At 39.6% G+C, this 23,999-nt stretch overlaps 1 protein-coding gene across 1 annotated transcript; it reads left to right on the plus strand.

Annotated features, from left to right (window-relative positions):
- Positions 1 to 105: 105 nt before the first annotated feature.
- ZFP69B (ZFP69 zinc finger protein B) lies at positions 106 to 21,196 on the plus strand. Its single transcript, XM_069587392.1, is given in 7 exon segments — positions 106 to 414; positions 5,567 to 5,652; positions 16,104 to 16,230; positions 16,499 to 16,594; positions 19,965 to 19,996; positions 19,998 to 20,505; positions 20,508 to 21,196. Coding segments are annotated over 7 exon segments (1,590 nt in total). The 5' UTR covers positions 106 to 290; the 3' UTR covers positions 21,125 to 21,196.
- Positions 21,197 to 23,999: the final 2,803 nt, after the last annotated feature.

Raw genomic sequence — 23,999 nt, forward strand, 5'->3', positions numbered from 1 at the left:
ATCGCGGTGACTGGGAATAAATACTTGGAGCCTCCAGCTGCTTGCTGAGGAGACAGATGGAGGCAAGGATGGGAGGTGTTCCTTGAGAGCCTAGAGAGTAAAACTGTCCAGACTCTGGATTTTGGTGCTGTTTGTTCCCTGGGTTCCTGAGAGTGGAGGACACCTGTGCGGTTGTAAAGCCTCCTGTCAGAGACTCTGGCAGTTTCCTCATCAGAAAGTGGAGAAGCCCAGTCAGGACTCTGTCCTGTGGGCGGAGCCAGAGTTCCCCCGAAAGGAGTACTGAAGTCATCATGCGCCAGTGACTCCTGATCACCTTGCCCACCGAAGCCAGCACCTGGGTGAAGCTGCACCATCCAAAGAAGACCGTGGTGGGGGCGCCCCTGTGGGAGGACATGACTGAGATGTTTACAGAAGGTGAGACTAGACTGCTGGGTGGGATTAGGAAGACCACCATCCTCCAGAGTGGGAAGGAATGTAGACATCAGAGCAGAAGCATCTGTTGGGGAGGCAGTTGGGTAAAAAGCCTCTGGAGTTCTTTATTGCTCCTGGCCTGAGGTTTTCCTAAATAGTAGTGGTTAATTCAGCCCCCAACCAGTATTTTAGTGTTGTGACTGTGTATGTTATTTCAACTTCCCCATGGGTGTATGAAGCTGGGAGAATTTGCCTGATTTTCCATATTTTACAGTGAGGAAATGTGAATCAAACAAATGACCTGTCCAGGTGCCGGGTATGTAGGTCAGAAGTAGAAGGCAGGAGGGAAAGTACCAGGTGAGACTGGAGTATCTTGTACTCAAATAGCAAGGAAGAGCTCAGAGACTAACGGACCTGTGTTTAAAGGGTGCAACAGCCTGGTTCAAACTGGGGACAGTTTAAGTATCCAGATTGATGGTAACACCTTAAATAAGTAAAATTCCACAAATTCATGATGATACTTAAAATAGAGGAAGAAGAGGGGAGAAAACTCATCTGTCAACATTGGAAGTGATTAAGACACTGATTTTCTTACTTTGAAAATATATTATTATGGGAATGAAGGATGCATTGACCTTGCTTTTTAAATCCTTTTCAGAAAATACCTTCTAGTAATGAATGTGAAAGGAATGGTGGGATATTTTTACTACAAATGAAATAATTGGAAGATTGATGGGGAATAGTATATTCACAAGGTGTCAAAGTGTCACCCCTACAAATGAAATGAAATAAAAGTTGCTCAGTCATATCCAACTCTTTGCGACCCCATGGACTATACAGTCCGTAGAATTCTCCAGGCCGGAATAGTGGAGTGGGTAGCCTTTCCCTTCTCCAGAGAATCTTCCCAAGCCAGGGAAGATCCCAGGTCTCCTGCATTGCAGGCAGACTCTTTACCAGCTGAGCCACAAGGGAAGCCCAAGAATACTGGAGTGGGTAGTCTATCCCTTCTCCAGAGGACCTTCCAGACCCAGGGATCGAACCGGGGTCTCCTGCATTGCAGACAGATTCTTTACCATCTGAGCTATAACCCCCCACAAGTCACTTGCTAAATGTCAGGGAAAGAACATACTTTTCCAGTGGCAATATCTGGTGGTCACTATCTTAACCAAGTGTTCCAGTGATGGGATGACCTGACATTTTGTGCCTCTGAGTCATGTAATATAAAGCACATGGTATCACCCATAATATATTCCTCCCTAAAATGTTTCAGTTCAGTTCAGTTCAGTCGCCCAGTCATGTCCGACTCTTTGCGACCCCATGAATTGCAGCACGCCAGGCCTCCCTGTCCATCACCAACTCCTGGAGTTCACTCAAACTCACGTCCATCAAGTCAGTGATGCCATCCAGCCATGCCATCCTCTGTCGTCCCCTTCTCCTCCTGCCTCCAATCCCTTCTAGCATCAGAGTCTTTTCCAATGAGTCAACTCTTCTCATGAGGTGGCCAAAGTATTGGAGTTTCAGCTTTAGCATCATTCCTTCCAAAGAAATCCCAGGGCTCATCTTCAGAATGGACTGGTTGGATCTCCTTGCAGTCCAAGGGACTCTCAAGAGTCTTCTCCAACACTGCAGTTCAAAAGCATCAGTTCTTTGGCGCTCAGCTTTCTTCACCGTCCAACTCTCACATCCATACATGACCACTGGAAAAACCATAGCCTTGACTAGACGGACCTTTGTTGGCAAAGTAATGTCTCTGCTTTTGGATATGCTATCTAGGTTGGTCATAACTAACTTGATCCAAATTAAAGGCTGAACTTCTGATTTAAAGAAAATATAGGGCATGGAGAAGTAAGATAAACCTAACCATGAGGATACAGTAAGATGATACCAGTGTTTTAAAAGCATGAAAAAAGTAAGAGAGGCTTTGAATAACAGCCATTTTGAGTGTGTGAACCTTGGTTGACTCCTGGTTTGGGAAAAAAAAATCCAGGATAAAAGACAGTTTGGGAACAGTTGAGGAAATCTGAATATTTACTGAATATTTGGATGGATATTATTAACTCTGAACTGAGATAAACGGTATGCAGGAGAAGATTCTTTGAAGTATTCAGGAAGAGGCATCATGACAGCATGTGGAATCTTAGTTCCCTCACCAGGGATTGAATTCACGCCTTGCAGTGGAAAAGTGTGGAGTCCTAACCACTGGACCGCCAAGAAGTCCTATGATATCTGCAACTCTGAAATGGCTCAGAATAAGTATAGATAAATGAAGTAAATATGGCAAATGTTAGTGATTATTGCAGAGAAGGCAATGGCACCCCACTCCAGTACTCTTGCCTGGAAAATCCCATGGACGGAGGAGCCTCGTAGGCTGCAGTCCACGGCGTCGCTGAGAGCTGGACACAACTGAGCAACTTCACTTTGACTTTTCACTTTCATGCATTGGAGAAGGAAATGGCAACCCACTCCAGTGTTCTTGCCTGGAGAATCCCAGGGACGGGGGAGCCTGGTGGGCTGCTGTCTCTGGGGTCGCATAGAGTCGGACATGACTGAAGCGACTTACCAGCAGCAGCAGCAGCAGCAGTGATTATTGAATGTAGGTGGAAGGTATATGGGTGTTCAGTATTCATGATAAAAAGTTAAGGGAAAAATACAAGGACAATAATTCATGTGCTTTTTAAAACATTTCTCCAACCAAGATGGGTTTATTCAGAATCAGCGGAGAATTGCAATTTGTGGTCTGCAACTACTGTGAACCATGTACAAGTCCCCAGTGATAAGGATAGGAGAATACTTTTATAGAGAAAAAGGATGTTGGAAGAGCTATAGTTAAAAATAGTCCATAGCTTTTCGCTGGCTGAATGCTTGCCATGAAAGAAGAGGAGTCTCTTCTTCCTGTTGGACTCTGCTATCATTGCAGAGTATGAGAGCTCCCTCTTCTGGTCTCCCAATTTTATTTAATTGAGTGAGTGAAAGTCACTCAGTCGTGTAACCCGGTGGACTATACAGTCCATGGAATTCTCTAGGCCAGAATACTGGAGTGGGTAGCCTTTCCCTTCTCCAGGGGATCTTCCCAACCCAGGGATCGAACCCAGGTCTCCTGCATTGCAGGCAAATTCTTTATCAGCTGAGCCACTAGGGAAGCCTTTTTAAAATTGAGGTGTCTGTTAATTTCTACATTTCCTCCTTTTGACCAAGATCTTCCTCTGGAAACGTGGTTAGTCAAGAGTCAGGTTTTCTAGTTTCATCAGCTCTTTTGTCCCTCAATGTCAGGAAAGTTCTTTCTGGGAATAGTGCCTTACATCAGACGGAAAGTGTACAAATTGGAAACCTATTAAGGTCAATTTGAGTAAAATGAAGGGGTAGGAGGGAGAACTCTCAGGCATTTATCTGAAGTGCTTATGTTATCAAGATCATAGACACTGGAGATTATCTGAAGCATTAATGTCATCATCACAGCTTTAGTGACGAACTTCCAGCAGTCCTGGTCTGGACGTGTTGGGAAAGCTGTCTCATCTGTCTCTCGTGATACTGTCTGCTTCAGTTCTAGGAAATATTTACTTTTAGGTCACCAGATCCGCATTTCTAGTTAGTGTGTGGTGCTTTTTTTAGGTGTGTCATGTGACTCCAGGAGTCTATTCCCTGGAGCGTAGCAGCACGAGGATTGGTTAGCAATACCCATTAGGAGCCTTTCTAGGGCTATTACAGAGAGTTTTGGGAGGTGTCTTTCCTACTGGATGAAATCTCCATTCTAAAGTGTGATGCTTAAGATCTTCATCTTTCAAGGGAGCACTGCTAGTGTTGGAGGATATCCCGTAGAGACGAGGGTCAGAAGTGGGTCTCCAGGGGGACGGGGGTACTGGCAGCAGCAATCCTGGAAAGTGCCCCTTGGCGTGAGCCCTCTTGGAGGTCGCCGTTAGCCCTGCTATCTCATGTGCTTTAATTACAAGTTATTTTGTTTTGCTTTTTTCATTTGTTTGCATCTTGTGGGATCTTAGTTAACCTGACCAGGGATTTAACCCTGTAACCTCAGCAGTGAAAGTGCAGAGTTCTGACCACTGAACTACCAGGGGATTCCCTAGTTCATATATTTTCTAAAAAGATTATTTATTTATGGCTGTGCTGGGTCTTTGTTGCTACACACAGGTGTTCTCCAGGTGCGTTGAGTGGAGGCTACCTGCTCTCTAGATGGGGTGTGCAGGCTTCTCATTGTAGTGACTTCTCTTGTTGCAGAGCCCAAGTTCTAGGTGCTTCAGCAGTTTCAGCTCGCAGGCTGCAGAGCATGGGCTCATTTGTTGTGGCATATGGCTTAGCTGCTCTGTGGCATGTGGAATTGTCCCAGATCAGGGATCAAACTCATGTCCTTTGCATTGGAAGGCAGATTCTTTACCACTGAGCCACCACGGAAGCCCCATATTTTTAACATGTCAAATTCAGCCAGTATTTCTTGAATTCTAGTAGCCTGGCAGGGTGTTATACTTAACTAGAAGATGGGAAAAAGTAAACCAGATAAAGTTTCTACACATATACTCATACTAATACTCAACTGAAGGATATAATTATAAAAATAAATATAATAGGAGGCAGCCTGAGATACCAGATTAGAGAGAAAAACCAAGCTTTGGGGGAATACAGGGGAGAGGAAGTATTTTTCTCATTAAGGGGATCTGATAAAACTTCACTTGGACTGATCCAGGATACCTCGGTGTTTCACTGTGTAGGCCTTGGGGGAAAGTTCTGAGCTGGGTGCTATTAATATCTAGGTGTGTTCAAAGAGTGGATTATGTGGTAGGTGTGTCCTGTGTTTAGAGGCAAGAAATACTTGGAGAAATAGCTTTGGACTGTTTGTGAAGGATCTTGAAGTCTGTGATAGGATAAAGTGTTTGGATTTTTCTTTCTCGAAGTGAGGAACCTTTGAGGATTTTTGAGGTAGGTCTGTGCTTCTGGACCAGCACTGGTCATTGGGAAACATTAATCCTGTAATCAATGTACAGCAGATCCTCCCATTAGGAGGCTCCAATCTGCTCTTGAGTGGCTCTCAATGTCCCTCTTTGTGAATGTATTGAGAGAGGGGCTGTGTTCAGCAGGTCTGCAGGAAGTTTTTCCATTTAGGGGGATTTGGAGAGGTACAAACTTCATAGCTCTTTTCCTTTTCCAGCTTGGCTATCTCAGGATGCTGATGAGACCCAGGGAGAAAGTTTTAAGGATGAAGTGACCTCTGGGTCCCTGACAGCAGAATCCCAGGTGGGTCGGAGTTTCCTGTCACTTTCAAGAAATTGTTTCTTAGATTTTAAGAGCCCTGTACTTTGATTCTCTTTAGCTTGACTTCTTGGATTGGATTTTCTTAGCCTGTTTGAAATCATAGATTTATTTTACAGGTAATTTCCCCACCAGTAGTAACCCTCCTGAAGAACCCTCTTGTTTCTAGCAAACCTCTAGCCGTTTATGCAACAACAAATTTAAAAATCATGTTTTTTTTTTTCTTTTGTGTGTGTGTGTGTGTGTATGTGGGAAAAGTACATAAAGTAATTCTTTTTTTGGCCTTGCCAGAAAGATTGCAAGATCTCAGTTCCCTGACCAGGGATTGAACCCAGGGCCACAGCAGTGAAAGCCCAGAATCCTAACCACTAGGCTACCAAGGAGCTCCCTTTAATTCTTGCTCTTAAAATTCACAAGATGTCATCCAGGGGAAAGAAAAGCATTGTAAAACATTTTAAGCAACATTTTAAAATGAACAGAGTGAGGTTCTGATATTCTTGGAGATGCAAGCACTTCCTTAAAGACCTTTGAGAGAGGATCTTTGGTCCTGTCCAGGAGCAGAATTGTAGATGAAGAGAAGTGAGTAGAGAAGCTGCTGACAGGTCACACAGGGTGCAAATGAAATAGGCCGAGCAGAAAAGGAAGGAAAGCTTCCAAGAGTCACACATCAGCTCATTAGAAAGCCAGTGGTACTGGCAGCAGGCAAAGTTCCGTACAACCAAACCCCAGAAGCACAGGGAAACTCAGGAGAGCTAGAGAATTAGAAAACCAGTGTAGAAGGGGGTATTAGAGAACAGGAGACTTCTAAAGTGAAGAGATCTTAGCTTCCAAAATCACATGATATAGGGTTCAGTCTCATGTCTCTGGGGCTTTCCTGATGGCTCAGACCAATGTAGGAGAATCCTCCTGCCAATAGAGGAGACACGGGTTCGATCACTAGGTTGGGAAGATCCCCTAGAGAAGGAAATGGCCACCCACTCCAGTATTCTTGCCTGGAGAATTCCAAAGACAGAGGAGCCTGGTGGGCTACAATTCATGGGGTCACAAAGAATCAGACACGACTGAGTGACTAACGCCAACCAGGTCTTTAACTTTGCTCAAATTCAGTTTTCTCATTGGTTAAATGTGGATCCTAGTGTTGGCCTCATAGGGCTGAAATATATTCCAGAATTATTTACAATCCATAAAAAGCATTAAAATAGTCTGTATACTTAAGGAATTTGTTATTATTTCAGCCTTATGGCTTCTGAGTTCTCTTCCCATTTGGTAACATTTTAAAAAATCTCAAATGGTTACTTGTGTAGGTTGTTCACGGCAGGCCCTCATACTTCCCAATACAGTGTCTGCTTTGGTCAAGGGATCTTCCTTACAAGGCACAATTCATGCTCCCTCCAAAAATGTGCTATTCTTGCATAGTTTTCTTACTAACAGAAATCCCTAGCTAAGGGTCTTATTCATGTAGAAATGTTCTCATTTATAACCGGTTCTTTCAGCCCAACCAGGGTCCCTGTCCTGTCTTGTGGCCTTAGCCTCCTTTTGGACTCTCCCCTTTCTCAAATATTCCTGATTTTTATTGTCCTTAAATTACTATATACTGTTTTAGCGCCTTCTTTAATACAGTTCATGAGTATTTTGCCTTCAGCCAAACTGTGAGTTGGAAGAGACAACTTACACACTCCCTGCATTGTTTTGTAACCTCCATCAGAGAATCAGCCAAATGGTTTTCAAAAGACTGTCCATAGGAGCTGACAAAGGCTGAATGACAAGGAGATCTCCTTCTAGCTTTTCCCACATCAGAGATGGTGTTGGTCTTCTTTACAGACCGGGACCTGGTGGACTGGAGTCGATGAAAAGAAAGAGAAAAAGAGAGAGAGAGCAGTATCTCTTGGGTTACGTGGAAAACCAATAAAGCCCATACACAGGACTCGTACTGCTCACAAAGGCACAGGGCGTCCTCTCAAGGAGGTCTTGAAAGCCTGGGCAAGAAAGTGAGCTCTGTAGGTTTCCATGCTCTGACGAGAATGAAGACAGAAAGAAGAACACGGGGGACCCAGGTCTCTAGTGGAGCAAGGGTATTTTATTAGCAGAAATGCAGGCTTATATATCTTTAGTAAAATGATTACTCAGCTATTACAAAGAATGAAATTTCATCCATTGTAACAAAATGGATAGTCTAATACATACAAGGTTGCTGACACTGAAAAGAGTCACTGAAGGGTGTTACTGAAAGGAGTCCAAGCAGGTACCCTTTCCCATAATCTCAGTCCTGAGAACTGCGTGCAGCTCTACTCGTTCCTGGAATAGGAACTGATAAGGAACAGAGAATCCTTGAGAAATGGCACACAAAGGAAGAAAAGTGCAACATATTGGATTCCTTAAAGTTGAACGTCCCCTGATAATTCCCCCTTTTTTATTTTTTCATAATTGGGGGTAACTGTAGGTACTTTAGTGAAAAAGGTCTTGCCCAAATGAGTTTGTTTAGTTTGAACAATTTTGGTTGAAAGGCATTGGTATAATATGCATATAACCATTAGGACAATTATTAGCATTACAATTCCAGATACAATACTATGTATAATGCGTTGCAACCATCTTCAAGGGTCTAGCCCAGATAATTGATCAGCTAGCTGTTCAGCTAAGCCTTCCAGATTGTTGGAAGAGGGTAGACTCTTAGAGAAGGCTTTAAAGATTTTTTTTGGTAATAATTGTACACTTAAGGAAGCATTATCATGTAAGTATTGCAAATGAAATTTGATTTGTTTCCAATTGTAGGCACTATAGTTGAACCGAACAGGATTAATACAAAATTGAGTAGAATTTCAATCACATTTTAGTATAGCTTGTTTTTGTAAATCTATTAATTGATCTCTGACTCATTGGAGGGCTATTTTTTATTTCCTGTATTTCATCTTGAACTTCCTCATTTATCTGAGCCTGAGTGGTTCACATAGTATGAGCATCCTTAGTCCAATTTTGGATAAAATTGTGTGTTTGAATTGAGGTTTGTAAAGCAATGCTGGCAACAGCAGCAGCAGTGTAAATGGCTATTAATCCCAAAATGCCAGGAATTAGCCATCCAATGAATCATTTAGATCATTGGAGTAATTTAGTAAGTAACTGGGAAGCAAGTCCGGCCATGGGACCTTCCTCTCAGGATCGCTGGAGATCTGTTGGCAACCATGGGTTACGTTGAGATCAAAGAATCAGAAGGGATTCATTTTTTATAGACATGGAGGAGTTAAGACAAGTATATAGTTTGCAATTTATACAAGTTATAGAACGTAAAGTCTTATTAAATTGTAAGTTTCTTATAGCTACAACAAAAGGAAGGGGAACACAAGCTTGTATGAAATATGTATGATTATAATGAAAGGAATAATGACTAGAACCATGACTAGTCTCTGTGAAATATCCAGTCCAAGTTACAAGTTCTTTGGTGTTTGTGGCAAATTTCCAAATGTCTCATTGTTCAGGACCAATCTGTTTACTGAGGACGATTTGAGGGCGAGGAGGTGCCATCCCACCGCTGCCACCAAGAAGTCCTTTGTCACAGTAATGTTTCATCGTAGTATTGGTAGTCTTCCATGTTACTTGAGTAGTATATCACATACAGTACTATTAATATCATCTGAACAGTCAGATAACCATATACCATGGGGTCCCCAATCGACAATGGTGTAATTGGCTACAAACATTAACTTTCCTGATTTGGTTTGACATCTGTCCCAATGAATAGGAGTATATTTAAAGTTTTTATAAGTAAACCCTTTACATAATGTTTTTTGTCCTTTCCCTAGAGTTTCAATAGTGTTGACATGGTTCTTATAAAAGAAAGGGCAGTAAATAATCCAAGCAATGTCCAATAGTCTTTTTTTGGAGGCAGGACGAAAGCCCAGGTTTGTTGGCTAACGTTTATGTATAATTCTGTTGGGCCCATGTATAAAGGAAAGATTTCATAACCTAGAGAAATATTAATTAGTCTCTCTTCTTCCTCAGGGCATGAGGGCCCCTCCAGGCTCTACGGAGGAGGCATATGTACTGAGTCATTAGTGGATACGATTGGTCTTATGCCTGTCCATGTTATAACCTGCAATAAAAGGAGGGTTAGGTATATAAGCCCAATAAGTGTAATTAATCAAGTCAGCCTGAGTGGGGGAAGCAAAAACAAGCAAAGCAAAGCATAGCGACAAAAATATTTTCTGGATTCCGAGGCATTCCCTGTTGTGAAGCCAGATTTTCAGCTTGTTAGTAAGGGTTTTTATCTGTCCCCAAGTAGGGAGATCATGAGGTAGGTGACGTTGAATGTGGTGTTTTTTGGAAATCTCTAAAGCCACCATGGCTTGTACTGGAACCTCCTCTTCCCGGGGATTTCGCCTTTTCCACTTTATCTTGAATGTCGGTGGTTCCCCGGGGGTGGATCTTCCAAAGAAGGAGCCAACTGACTTCATTGGATCCATCTGGAGAAATATAAGCATACATCTTTCTCTGTAATATTAATTTTCCAGATTTTCATTGTTTACTTAACCCATCTTGATAGCAAATGGGCAGAGGAAGGGAGGTATCCTTCAATGACTCAAAATGTTTTTCTGCTTTTGTCAAAATATCTCCTTGCGGTAAGTTTAAAAAATTTAAAACAAATAAAGCTGTATTAACAGTAGTTACAGGTTTAGAGAACAGCTTATGTTGGAATCTAGTAAAGTCTGTTTTAGATAAGGAAGATAGTAGTGTGTTCCTGTGTATTCTCCCTTTTAAATTTTTTTTATTTGTAGTGTCAGTGTGTGATGTGTTTGTTTGACTATACCTTGTGTGTGTGGATTATAAGGAATATTTGTAACATGTTTATTAGAAAATGATTATAAAAATTGTTTGAAATGTTTAGAAATATAGGCAGGGCCATTGTCTGTTTTTATAGAACTAGAAGTTTCTATTATAGCAAAACAAGTTAATAGATGAGTTATAACGTGTTATATAGTTTCACCTTGAAGAGGTGTGGCCCAGATAAGAGAAGAGTTTGTGTTGATACAGATATGTAAGAAAGAAGATGGAGAGAGTTCAGGGCAATGAGTCACATCCATTGGTCATAATTCAGTGGGTTTTAATCTTCGAAGGCTGCTGTCTTGTGTAATGGGTCAAAGATGTAAGGGTTTACAAGTAGAGCAATTATTAATGAAGTTTTTAGCTTGGTGGTATGGAATTTTCTATATTTGGTGTAAGGAGCCAGTATTATTGTATAATAAAGCATGTTTTTCTTTGGGAGTAGCAAAAGAAACAAATTTATTAGCTTGTTCATTACCATGAGTCATAGGGCCGGAAAGGTAGGGATGTGTTTGAATATGAGTAATATAAATTGGAGAAGTGCATTTTCTAATAATAGATGGCAGTTTGAAAAAAAGTTGTTGAATAACAGGTTGATTGGAGTTTATAGTGGAGGTTTTTATATTTTTTAATACAAAAACTGAATATAAGGAATCAGAGACTATATTAATGGGGTAAGGATGTAAGTAAATAACTTGGATGAGAGCATATAATTTGTTTTGTTGAGTAGAATGAAATTTAGTATAAAAACTTATATTTTTTAAGAGACCAGAATGAGGCTTTGGCGTTTTTGGTCCCATCTATATAGAAAACATCAGCTTGAGGTATAGGTTGTGAGCTGACGATGTGGGAGATAATAAATTTAGTATTTTTGAAGAAATTCTAGAGCTTGTTAGAAGGATAAGGAAATGAAATTTCTCCAAAATATTCCAGAAGGGCTATTTGGAAATCAATAGAAGTTTGCAATATGATCTAGAATTGAGATTTATTAATAGGTATAACAATTTTATGAGGATTGGAGCCAATTAATGGCTTTTTATTTCTTTCATTGATAACAAAGCAATTAAATCAAGATAGGGTGTAAGTGATTTTGTCCCTCTAAAATGGGTATAGATCCATTTTATTGGGTGTTTTAGTTGGGCAAGAAGTCCTGTGGGGGAATGAAGAGAGGGAAGTATAAATAATTTTAGAGGTAAATCAAGTCTAATACATGTAAGGAATTGCTTTTGCAATTTATTTGATATTAAATAGAGTTTTTCTTGTGTCTCTTGTGAAAATGAATAAGGGCTATTTAAATTGGGATCTGCTTTCAAAGTATTAAATAAATTAGTTGATAATTAGCAATGTCTAAAGAAGATCTCATCCAATTTATATCATCTAAAAGTTTTTGAAAATTATTTAAGGTTGATAATTTATCAGTATGAATCTGTGTTAGTTGGGGAGTAAGGTGTTATCTATTAATAATAAACCCTAAGTAATGGTGAGGTATAGAGGCTTAGATTTTTTTAGGGGTAATAATTAGTCCAGAGTCTTTTAAGCATTGTTGAGTTACATTAAACATGTGTTGAGTTTCTAAAACAGATGGAGCTGAAAATAATATATCATCTATATAATGAGTAATAAGAAGGTCAGGAAATTGTTTTCTTATAGGTTTCAGGGCTTTGGCTACATAATATTGACATATGGTAGGAGAATTACCTCATTTCTTGAGGTAATATAGTCCATTGGTATCATTTATGGGGCCTGGTGTGATTAGGATAAGGAAGAGAGAAAGCAAATTTCTCTCGGTCTAGAGGGTGTGCTGCTGCTGCTGCTGCTGCTAAGTCGCTTCAGTCGTGTCCGACTCTGTGTGACCCCATAGACGTCAGCCCTCCAGGCTTGCCCGTCCCTGGGATTCTCCAGGCAAGAACACTGGAGTGGGTTGCCATTTCCTTCTCCAATGCATGAAAGTGAAAAGTCAAAGTGAAGTTGCTCAATCGTGTCCGACTCTTAGCAACCCCATGGACTGCAGCCCACCAGGCTCCTCCGTCCATGGGATTTTCCAGGCAAGAGTACTGGAATGGGGTGCCATTGCCTTCTCCACTAGTGGGTGTAAAGGTATAGTAAAAAAGCAATTTTGTAAATCTATAATAATAATATGCCAATTTTGAGGAATAGTAGTAGGTGATGGGATTCCTGGTTGTAATGCACCCATAGGTTTCATAGATGTATTAACTTTTTAAAGGTCTGTTAAGAGATGCCAATTGCCAGATTTCTTTTTTATAACAAAAATGGGAGAGTTCCAAGGGGAATAAGATTTCTCAATATGTTTTAATTCTAATTGTATAAGTTCTTTAGCAGCCTGTAATTTCTCTTTTGTAAGGGGCCACTGCTCTGTCCAAATAGGTTTGTCATAATTTTAAGTTATTTTAATAATTGTTTTGTTAAATGAGTAGTGGCCCCTAGGAAAAATGTGGAATGTATATTTGAATTTGTCATAGTATAAGTAAATACCTTTCTATTAGACTAAGGGGTGTATCTATCACATAAGGTTGTAATGTTGTATGCTGGCCTTCTGGTCTATCACAAGGATAAATTTGAATGTTTTCATAGACTTCTTGTATTTTGGCTTGAAAAATTTCTGTAATTTGGTAAGAAATTTTCTGTATAAGCCAAGATTTAGGCCGTAAGTAATTGGAAATAATAGTGGATTCAGTATCGAGGAGATCAGAAAATGTTTTATTATTAATTTTGATATTTATTTTTGGTTGGGCATATTCAGATACCAATGATGTCCATAAGGATTGTTTTTGATCTGTATTTCTTAATTTATTTGTATGTGTATCATTAGAGGAGTTAATAGGAATATAAGGTAAAAGAAGTCATTGGGCAATTTTGTCTCTTTTTTTTGAATTGTCATAGTATCTGAGATGACATGATAATTTGAATTTCTCTCTTATAATCTGAATCAATTATTCCAGGGTGAACAGTAGCTATCTTAGAAGTTAAGCTAGATCTGCCAAGTAAAAGGCCGAAGGTTTGTGGAGTTAGGGGTCTAAAAAGTCCAGTAGGTATCCTAGAAGGGATTGTTTGAGGGAAAAGATGGAGTTTGTCCCTGTTTTTTGTTGAAGGGGACCTAGACAGTCCCCTGTTTGAAGTTTTTCGAGATAAGTTTTCTCTCAATATCATATTTAGATTGATAGTCCTTGGCCTAGTGTATCTCGTTATGGCAGCGAGGGTAGATTTTTGGAAATTTTTAAAATTTTTTATTAATTTTAATTCTTAGGGCAGTCTTTTTTTAAATGGGTCTTATCTCCATATGCAAAATATCCTTCATTTCCCTTTTTAAAAGCAGCAGCCATTGTTTCAGCTAACATTTGTATTTTCTGTCTCAGACCCTAGATTGCGGCAAGCCTCCAAATAATCAATAACAGTCCTGGTCTCACGTATTGGAGTGATAGCCCTTTGACATTTTTGATTTGCATTTTCATATGCAAGCAGTTTTTCTAGTTGTATTTTGGTTTCTTCTCCAGTTACACTGTGGGAAATAACAGTTTCTAGTCTAGCTAGAAAATCAGCCTAGGCTTTATTAGGCCCTTGTAATATCTTAGTGTAGCTATCTTTAGGTTCTCCTTGAGGAGTAATTCGATCTCAAGCTTCAAGGGTAACTTCTTTTAATTGTTTGATGAGCCCCCAAGATGATAGCTTACGGTGAATGATTCTGTCAGATTAGTAGTCTCTGAAGGAGAGTTAATTCTGGGACCAAAGACAGGTTTCAGTCATTGAGAGCTTTGTGTAAAGTGGCAGATAAGAGAAAGCTTCTGATATAGATATCAGAAGGGGGTAGAAAGAGTATGTGTCTCAGTAGTTTAAGTGGGACCTTATACATTTCTCAACTAGTTGTTGAGAATAGGTAAAAAGAATACCTCAATGTTATAAGAGTTCTGTTAGGCTCTTTCCCAAGACATATATCCAGAGATAACTTTGGCATAAGATTAGCCAGGGAGAACAGGTTCCAGATAGTGTCTCTGGGCAAGATATAGTGTTGCTGTGCAATCAAGGGTACAAGTCTTGAGATACAAGTTCCCGGGCAAGATTTGTTACAATTATAATCATTAACATAGAGCCTAAGAAAAACAGTTCCATGAGTAAGACATTGTGCTGTGTAATCATTAGTTCTGGAGCTAAAGAAACGTCAGTTCTCTGGCAAGATACGTTGTTGTACAAGGCTTAAGGAAAGCATGAGTGAGAATGTTTGCTTCCTCTTTATAGGGACTTGGACTGTCTGCATAAGCTTTAACTCTTTCATTTTCTCCTGCTTTTAGGAAAATATGGTTGTCAGGGAAAGGGGTGGAGAAATCATTCCGTAACTTTTTCCTATTGGAAAGGGGTGTAGGCCCTAAATTGTTGAAGCAATGTATTTTCTTTATCCTCATATTGAGGATCTTTGATCCAGGGGCCTCAAGTAATAGTTGGAAGAGCCTGTGGCAATCATAGGAGCTTGAATAATCATTTGTAACTTAAATGCCTCAAACCTCTTAGATATAAAATTCATTATATAGTTACAGATATAAAAGGCAAACAGCAAGAATAAGATGACTACAATTGTTACAATCAAGATAGTTTTCCACCATTTGGAGATAAGCCTCTATTTGCTGATATGAAACCGAAAATCTTTGAACTTTAAATAAATAATGAAGTAAAGTAGAAAAATGGTGGGGCTTTCCAGCTGTTTGTCCCGTAATGCTGCACTTACCTGACCTCAGTAGGTCCCAGTTACTCCATCCTGAATACTGTGAATTCCAGGTCCCTGTTCAGGCGCCACTTGTTGGTCCTTACAGACGAGGACCTGGTGGACTGGAGTCGACCAAAAGAAAGACAGAAAAAGAGAGAGAGAGCAGCATCTCTCAGGTTATGTGGAAAACCAGTAAAGCCCATACACAGGACTTGTACCATTCACAAAGGCACAGGGCGTCCTCTCAAGGAGGTCTTGAAAGCCTGGGTGAGAAAGTGAGCTCTGTAGGTTTCCACGCTCTGACGAGAATGAGACACAAAGGACACGGGGGACCCAGGTCTCTAGTGGAGCAAGGGTATTTTATTAGCAGAAATGCAGGCTTATATATCTTTAGTAAAATGATTACTCAGCTATTACAAAGAATGAAATTTCATCCATTGTAACAAAATGGATAGTCTAATACATACAAGGTCGCTGACGTGGAAAAGAGTCACTGAAGGGAGTTATTGAAAGGAATCCAAGCAGGTACCCTTTCCCATGATCTCAGTCCTGAGAACTGCGTGCAGCTCTACTTGTTCCTGGAATAGGAACTGATAAGGAACAGAGAATCCTTGAGAAATGGCACACAAAGGAAGAAAAGTGCAACATATTGGATTCCTCAAAGTTGAACTTCCCCTGACAAGATGGGTTCCCACATGTGGCAGGCTTTCTCATACAGATTGATATGGACCTATCTGGCCTGAGGAGAATCTCTGCAGAGGGCTGTTTTACCACCTCTGTGATAGATTTGCTGAAAAAAAAAAAAAAAAGAGTGTCCGGGAAAACTTGGCTACAATCTCTTAGCATATAGAGAAAGTTAGAACAACTTCCTGATTCAAGCTAAAAAGAAATATATTTGATGTTCTAGGAACCATTGACCTTCAAGGACATAATTGTGGACTTCACCCAGGAGGAGTGGGGGCATCTGGCTGCTGCTCACCAGAATCTGTACCGGGAAGCGATGTTGGAGAACTATGGAAACCTGGTCTCAGTGGGTAAGGGTGGATTCCCTTTGTAACTAGAACCTGCCTATTGGAATAAGAATCTTTACTTCTAACTGAACTGCTCTGCTTGGGCTTTGGGTTCGGTGTTAGAAATTTCTAGTTCCGTTTGAACAGCAAGTCAGAATTGCTGTGGTTTTTTTCTGCCCTGGTCTCTCTTCTACTCTACTCTGCAGAAGGTCTGACTAACAAAGGACAGTCTGTAAATTCTTGGGATACCTCTCTGACCTCAGCACATGCAGTTTTTTCTTCTTGTGAGCAGGATACCAGCTTTCCAAACCTGGTGTGATTTCCCAGTTAGAGAAAGGAGAAGAGCCATGGCTGATGAAGAGAGAGGTTTCAGGAGGTCCAAGTCCAGGTAAGAGCAAGGCAGGTGGAGCCCTTATGTTTAAGGAGAAGCCCTTAAAGTCTCCTCCAGGCCGTGGGGAAGGCTGCAGTCACCTGGGTGAGACCCACAAAAAACTCGATTTCCACTCTGTCCCTCCTTTCCTACACGTGCCTCTTCTCGTTAGTTTCTCTGGAGTCAGAGGAAAAGAGATGCCTTTCTCTTCAGGGTTAACTGCCTTTACCATTTCTTCTGACCTGACTTTTGTGGTTTTCTTGCTTTCTCCAGCATTCTAAACCTTGCCCTGATCATAGTTTCTTTCTCTTGTACATTTAGATATCCATGGATCTCTCCTCATTTAAAACAGTGCTCAAAAAAAATAAATAAATAAATAAAAATAAAACTGCTCTTGGTACTTCCCTGGTAATCCAGTGGTTAAGACTCTGTGAAGACTTTGTGTTTCCACTGCAGGGAGCATGGGTTCAATCCTTGTTAGGGAACTAGGATCCCTCATGCTGCAATGCAGCCAAAAAACTCAACCAACCAAACAACCAAACAAAAGAAACACAACAAAAGACAAACACCCCCCAAAAATCAGCACCCTTCACCAGGTTCTTAAGTCATTTTATCATGACTTTCTCTGATGATTCCATTAAAATGTTTTTCCTATATTCTATGACTATCCCTTCAATTTTGATTCTCATTTTAACTTGCGTAATTTAACTTTTATTTCAGATAATACATGACTCCTTGAGAAATCACCACAGAATTCCTTCTTAGCAAATCCAATGACTTTTAATAGTCTTCTTTGACTTCTAAGAAAAGTAAAAATGACCCTGTTTTCCAAGCTGGTTTCTATGAGTCCGGTACCTACTTTAACCCCATATTACAAATGAGATAAAGAAGGCGCTTCGGTTAAGAAATCTGTCCATGATCGTTTAGCCACTATTAGGTGGAATCAGTGTTTGAATTCTAATCATTCTGCCTCCACAGTTTGAGTTCTTATGGTGCTTTCCTACAGGGCAACATTAGGTTATGTAGACCTCACCACCTTTGTGGTATTGTTTTCTTTCATCAGCTAGTTTAATAATATTTGTCTTTTCTGTCTCTCTTACTGCTTTTTCAGTGCTTCTCATCAGTCTCCTTCTTAATGCAGGTATATCACTTATGCCTTTGTTAGGTTAGGCTAACCTACTATAGCATATAGACTCTAAAGTTTGGCTCAAACTGAATAGGGCTTTCTTGCTCATATATTGATCTGGGGGAGTTGGTTAGTTCAGTGGACAGTTCTCTACCACTTTGCATTCAAGGACAGAGATTCCTTCCACATGGTAGTTCTGTCATTCTTGAGGGCCTCCTCATCATCTCAGTTTGGCCAGAAGTAGAGGAAAAGCACAAGGAGGGCATGGCAACCCACTCCAGTATTCTTGTCTGGAGAATCCCCATGGACAGAGGAGCCTGGTGGGCTATAGTCCATGGGGTTGCAAAGAGTCAGACCTGACTGAGTGACTAAGTACAGCATAGCACAGCACAGAGGAAAATCACAGAGGGGTTCATTTGGGCCAAACTGGAATGGCTTACATCACTTTTCACTCTCATTCACTTAATGGGGGAGACCTATTAAGTATAGTACAGTTATGTGTCCAAAAATAAGGAGAAGATGTTTCCATGAACAGCTAACAGTCTCTGCCACAATCCCTGAGGAGCCTCTCTCTTTTACACTCTGTCCTGTTTCTGCACAAACTGGAGTAAAAATCCAGGAAACTCCCTCATCTGATTTATAAAAATCACATCTGAAAATGCTGTGTCATGTGTACTATGGATAGAATATATATTCTCTATCTTTTAAGATTTTACAGTATAGATAATATTTTGTCACAAATTAAGAAACCATTTTTCGCCTCTTATATAGACAATAATTATGAAGATAGATTAAAAACCCAGTGAAAGGCACCCATATTCACCAATAGCACATATACCCATAACCTAATAATTTCTTTTTAGTAAATCCTATGAAACACTGACAGAAGTATACACAAATTTATATATAAAAAATAAAGGGAAAAAATGGAGACTACCTAAATATTTTTCAGTAGAGAAAAGTCAAAGAAAGTCTATAAGTGGAATACGGGCTTCCCTCATAGCTCAGTTGGTAAAGAATCTGCCTGCAATCCAAGAGACCCTCGTTCAATTCCTGGGTCGGGAAGATCCGCTGGAGAAGGGATAGGCTACCCACTCCAGTACTCTTGGACTTCCCTTGTGACTCAGCTGGTAAAGAATCCGCCTGCAATGCCAGAGACCTGGGTTTGATCCCTGGGTTGGGAAGATCCCCTGGAGAAGGGAAAGGCTACCCATTGCAATATTCAGGCCTGGTGAATTTTATGGACTGTATAGTCCATGGGGTTGCAAAGAGTTGGACATGACTGAGCGACTTTCACTATTTCACTAAGTGGAATGCAGTTGTTATAAAGAATAATATAAATCTAAATGTACAGACATGGGGGGTGCATAAGATATAGTTGAGTTAAAAAAATGCAGAATTATATTTATGACCATATATACACAAATGCACATATTTACATGTATATATTAAATGTCTAAATAGATTCATTCCATAATCCTAAGAGAATAAAGGAAATGGAGATGAAATTGACAGAGGTTACCTTTTTTAGTGAATGCATTTCTATATTTAATGTTTTATTTGAGCATATGAAATGTATGAGATACTTAAATTTTTTAAGTAAATAAAATTTTGTCATAGAAATAGGAGGTTGAGATATTGTGTTAAAATTCTTATCTTCCTATCTTATCTCTTGATATTTGCCCTTATAGTGATGTTTTTTCTTAGTCCATTTCCTCTTGCAGTTCTCATGGATGAACTCTCAGTTTTCAAAGTCACTTTCACATACATTTTTTTCATTTTGTATAGCTTCATTTTGTCTTTCATTTTGTATAGCTTCTCAGAGCTCCATTTATTTACTTGGCTGTGTCAGTTCTTAGTTGCAGCATGCAAGATCTTTGTTGCATCATGAGGGATCTTTTGTTCTGATGCATAGACTCTCTAGTTGTAGCACACGATCTCCAATTGTGGGCTCAGTTGCCTGGTGGTATATGGGATCTTAGTTCTCCAACCAGGTATCAAACCCATATGCCCTGCACTGCAAGGCAGATTCTTAACCACTTGATCACCAGGGAAGTCCTATCTCATATTCTTTTAACAGCTTCTTTGTTTTGACCACTTTGTTATTTTCATATTAGCTCTGTAGGTGGCAGGATCCTATTTGAAGACTATGCAGCCTTCCTGTACCTAGTATATATTATTTTTCCCTCCTCTTTGCACTGTGGCCATTTATTTTTGAAGTGCAGTGAACATGGGTCATTTATATTTTTGGATTTCTTTCAGACTTGGAGGATGAAACAGAAACCAAAGAGACCAACTTTAAAGAATGACATTTCATGGGAAGAATTACACCATGTCCTGATGATGGAAAGGTTCATGAGAGGAAGCACCTTAATTTCCACATTGGGAAGAATCTCCAAATGTCACAAGTTAGAAAACCACCAGCAGAACCAAGGAATGGGTGAGAGACAAATCCCCTTGATCCACAAGAAAAGGCTCACTCAGGAGAGAGGCCAAGAATCTAACAAATTTGAGAAAAGTATTAATAAGAGCTCAAAAGTTATAGGACTAGTAGGCCCTCTGGAAAAAAGACACCATAGATAGGACATATCTGGCAAGAAAAGTAGATGCAATTTAGATTTGATTAATCATTCAAGGAATTATATAAGAATGAAAATCTTTGAATGTAATATATGTGAAAAAAATCTTCAAACACTTCACTCACCTTACAGAACAATGAGAATTCATACTGGAGAGAAACATTTCAGATGTAAAGAATGTGGAAAAGCCTTTAGCCAAAGCTCATCCCTTATTCCACATCAGAGAATCATATTGGTGAGAAACCCTATGAGTGCAAGGAATGTGGGAAAACCTTCAGACATCCATCATCTCTTACTCAACATGTCAGAATTCATACTGGGGAGAAACCCTATGAATGTGGTGTATGTGAGAAAGCATTTAGCCAAAGCATTGGACTGATCCAGCATCTGACAACTCATGTCAGAGAGAAACCTTTTACATGCAAAGAATATGGAAAAGCATTTTTCCAGATTAGACACCTCAGGCAACATGAGATTATTCATACTGGTGTGAAACCCTATGTTTGTAGTGTATGCAGTAACAGCCACAGCATATACCTAACTCAACACCAGAGAACTCATACTGGGGAAAGACCATATAAATGTAAGGAATGTGGAAAGGCCTTTAGCCAGAGAATACATCTTTCTATCCACCAGAGAGTCTATACTGGAGTGAAATCTTATGAATGCAGTCATTGCAGGAAAGCCTTTAGGCATGATTCATCCTTTGCTAAACATCAGAGAATTCATACTGGAGAAAAACCATATGATTGTAATGAATGTGGAAAAGCCTTCAGCTATAGTTCATCACTTATTTGACACTGCAAAACACATTTAAGAAATACCTTCAGCAATGATGTGTGAAATATGTTCAACATCAAAGAATACCCCAATTGGAGCAAAAGCCTCTAAATTTGGATTTTCTGACTTTCAGATTTCAAGAATGAATCATTTTTTTAAATGGTTTGACCCAATGTTACAATTACTAATTTTGCTGTGTTAAAAAAACAAACTATCTATTATCAGCATTGCTTCAGAAAAGAAAGGGCATTTTATTATTTTAAACTATAGGAAGAATATAATTATAGAGAACAGTCTTTTACATTAAATTAGTTTTATGAAAATCTCCCAAATTTGTCTTTTTTTAAAAAAATCTTTATTTTGCTTTACAATACTGTATTGGTTTTGCCATACATTGACATGAATCACCTCCCACCCCATATCATCTCTCTGGATCATCCCCGTGCACCAGCCCCAAGCATCCTGTATCCTGTATCGAACATAGACTGGTGATTCATTTCTTACCTGATAGTATACATGTTTCAATGCCATTCTCCCAAATCATCCCACCCTCTCCCTCTCCCACAGAGTCTAAAAGTCCATTCTATACATCTGTGTCTCTTTTGCTGTCTCGCATAGAGGGTTATCATTACCATCTTTCTAAATTCCATATATACGTGTTAGTATACTGTATTGGTGTTTTTCTTTCTGGCTTACTTCACTCTGTATTAATAGGCTCCAGTTTCATCCACCTCATTAGAACTGATTCAAATGTATTCTTTCTAATGGCTGAGTAATACTCCATTGTGTATATGTACCACAGCTTTCTTGTCCATTCATGTGCTGATGGACATCTAGGTTGTTTCCATGTCCTGGCTATTATAAACAGTGCTGCGATGAACATTGCGGGTACACATGTCTCTTTCAATTCTGGTTTCCTCGGTGTGTATGCCCAGCAGTGGGATTGCTGGGTCATAAGGCAGTTCTATTTGCAGTTTTCCAAATTTGTCTTTATTTTTCTCATTTCACTGTGAAATCATCATGACAAGCCAGTAATCTGTGATTGACTTTGAGAGTCACGGATTTAAATATCCCTTTAATGAATCAGAATAAAATATAACCTTTTACTGTAGCCCTTTATATGGCTAGAAGAGGTAAAAATGTCAATTGTCTCATTCTAGAAATGATGTTAAAGAGAGTTTTCTAGACTTAATAGGTAACCAGCTAAACATGAGGTACTTACATTTTTTGGTTTCCTAGAGAAAAATTGGCAAATGTTTTCTGTAAAGGGCCACATAATAAACATGTTAGGTGTTGTAGGCCATATGACCTCTGTCAGAACTACTCAACTCTATCATTTTAGTGCAGAAGCATCCAGAGGCAATATATGGGTATCTCATCCGTGGCACTGCTAATGTTCTGGGATGCTTTGTTGTAGGTGGCTGTCCTGCTTTGTAGGATGTTTAACAGCATCCCTGGCCACTGGATGCCAGTAGTTCCCCCCTTCCACTGTGACAATCAGAAATCTCCCCAGACCTGAGAAGGGCGAGATAATTCCTAGTTGGGAACCACTGACATGAATGAATTTGTATAACTCTGCTCCAATCAACTTTATTTAAAAGAAAAGTATTGGTTTGCATTTAGCCTGAGGATTGTAATTTGCCCATCCCACTCTGTAAAATGAATATATGTATAATGATTAATACTGACACTAGACTACCATTTAATGTCATATTTGTATGTTCACATATCTATGCCAAAAGTCTTGTTTCCTATTCAACCCCTTTGGTATTTTGTTGCAAAAAGGTTTTTTTAAAATCATAGTTGTAATGCTGTTGTGGAAGCCTAGGAATTATTTATAGAGATATTTATGTAGACTTTAGTTCAGAATGATGCTTTTTTAAAAATTATTCATCCACAAGTGCTTTGGGATGTATCTCTAAAAGATAACCACCACTCTTTTAAGACTTAACTGCAATGCCATTATTACACCTAAGAAAATTAGACCATAATTCCTAATACATATTGATGTCTTTTGAAGATTGGTGGATGCTATTTTAATTGTCTTTTACTTTCCAATTGCTAAATGTATGGCATTAAATTTAAAAATGTGTTGTCTTTTGAGCGAGAAAGTATTTGAAACAGCCCTTAGAAAAACACCTTTAGGGGCCCACCAAAGAGGACCAGGGAGACAGCGACTGCAGGGGCCCCAGTACGAGAGGCAGGGAAGTATGAGAGGGGAAGTGGAGGAGTTGATTCATAGTACTTCACTGTCTTTATAAATACTGCATCCTTTCAAACATCAGTGGAGATTGGTCAAGTTCAGCTTCTTCCTCTTAAATGGCAGTTCAGAACAGACAGTTTAACTGCCTGAACATTGTGTGATCAAAAGTAAAGCTGTTAATCCAGAATATATTCCATTATCTCTAGATATTTTATATTAGTATATTTACCTGAAAAAAACTGGCTTCTAACTCTTAAGTCCTGATGACTTTGATGGCAGGACAGAGTGAGGGTGCTCTCTGTGCCTTATACATGTTCTTCCGTGTTTCTGTGGTCTTAGATTTCCCAAGAATTTGGGTTTTTTGATTGCTTCCTTTAGTGAAAAGCATGGCCATCACTTTCCTCTATCTACAATCTGTGTCCAGTGATCCTTAGTGGTCTTCTGGCTTAAAATAACATCTCTGTTGGTATTTTATGGTTGTATCAACTGCCAAATTCATGTCTCCAGCCAGGACCTCCATTCTGAACTCTAGCCTATTCCTGCCATTGGGCCTTTACACTAGCTGTTCCTTCAGACTTCCTACCCTTCCTCACTTTTGCTCAAATGTTACCTTTTCACTGAAGCCTGTTCTGACCATGCTACTTAATATTACAACCTTTTCCTTGCCCCCGACTTCTATATTCCCAAATTCCCTTAATTTGTTCTGTTCCTTCTTTGTCCATATCACATATTACA

The sequence above is a fragment of the Ovis canadensis genome, chromosome 1, assembly GCF_042477335.2.
Source record: "Ovis canadensis isolate MfBH-ARS-UI-01 breed Bighorn chromosome 1, ARS-UI_OviCan_v2, whole genome shotgun sequence".
Lineage (NCBI taxonomy): Eukaryota > Metazoa > Chordata > Mammalia > Artiodactyla > Bovidae > Ovis > Ovis canadensis.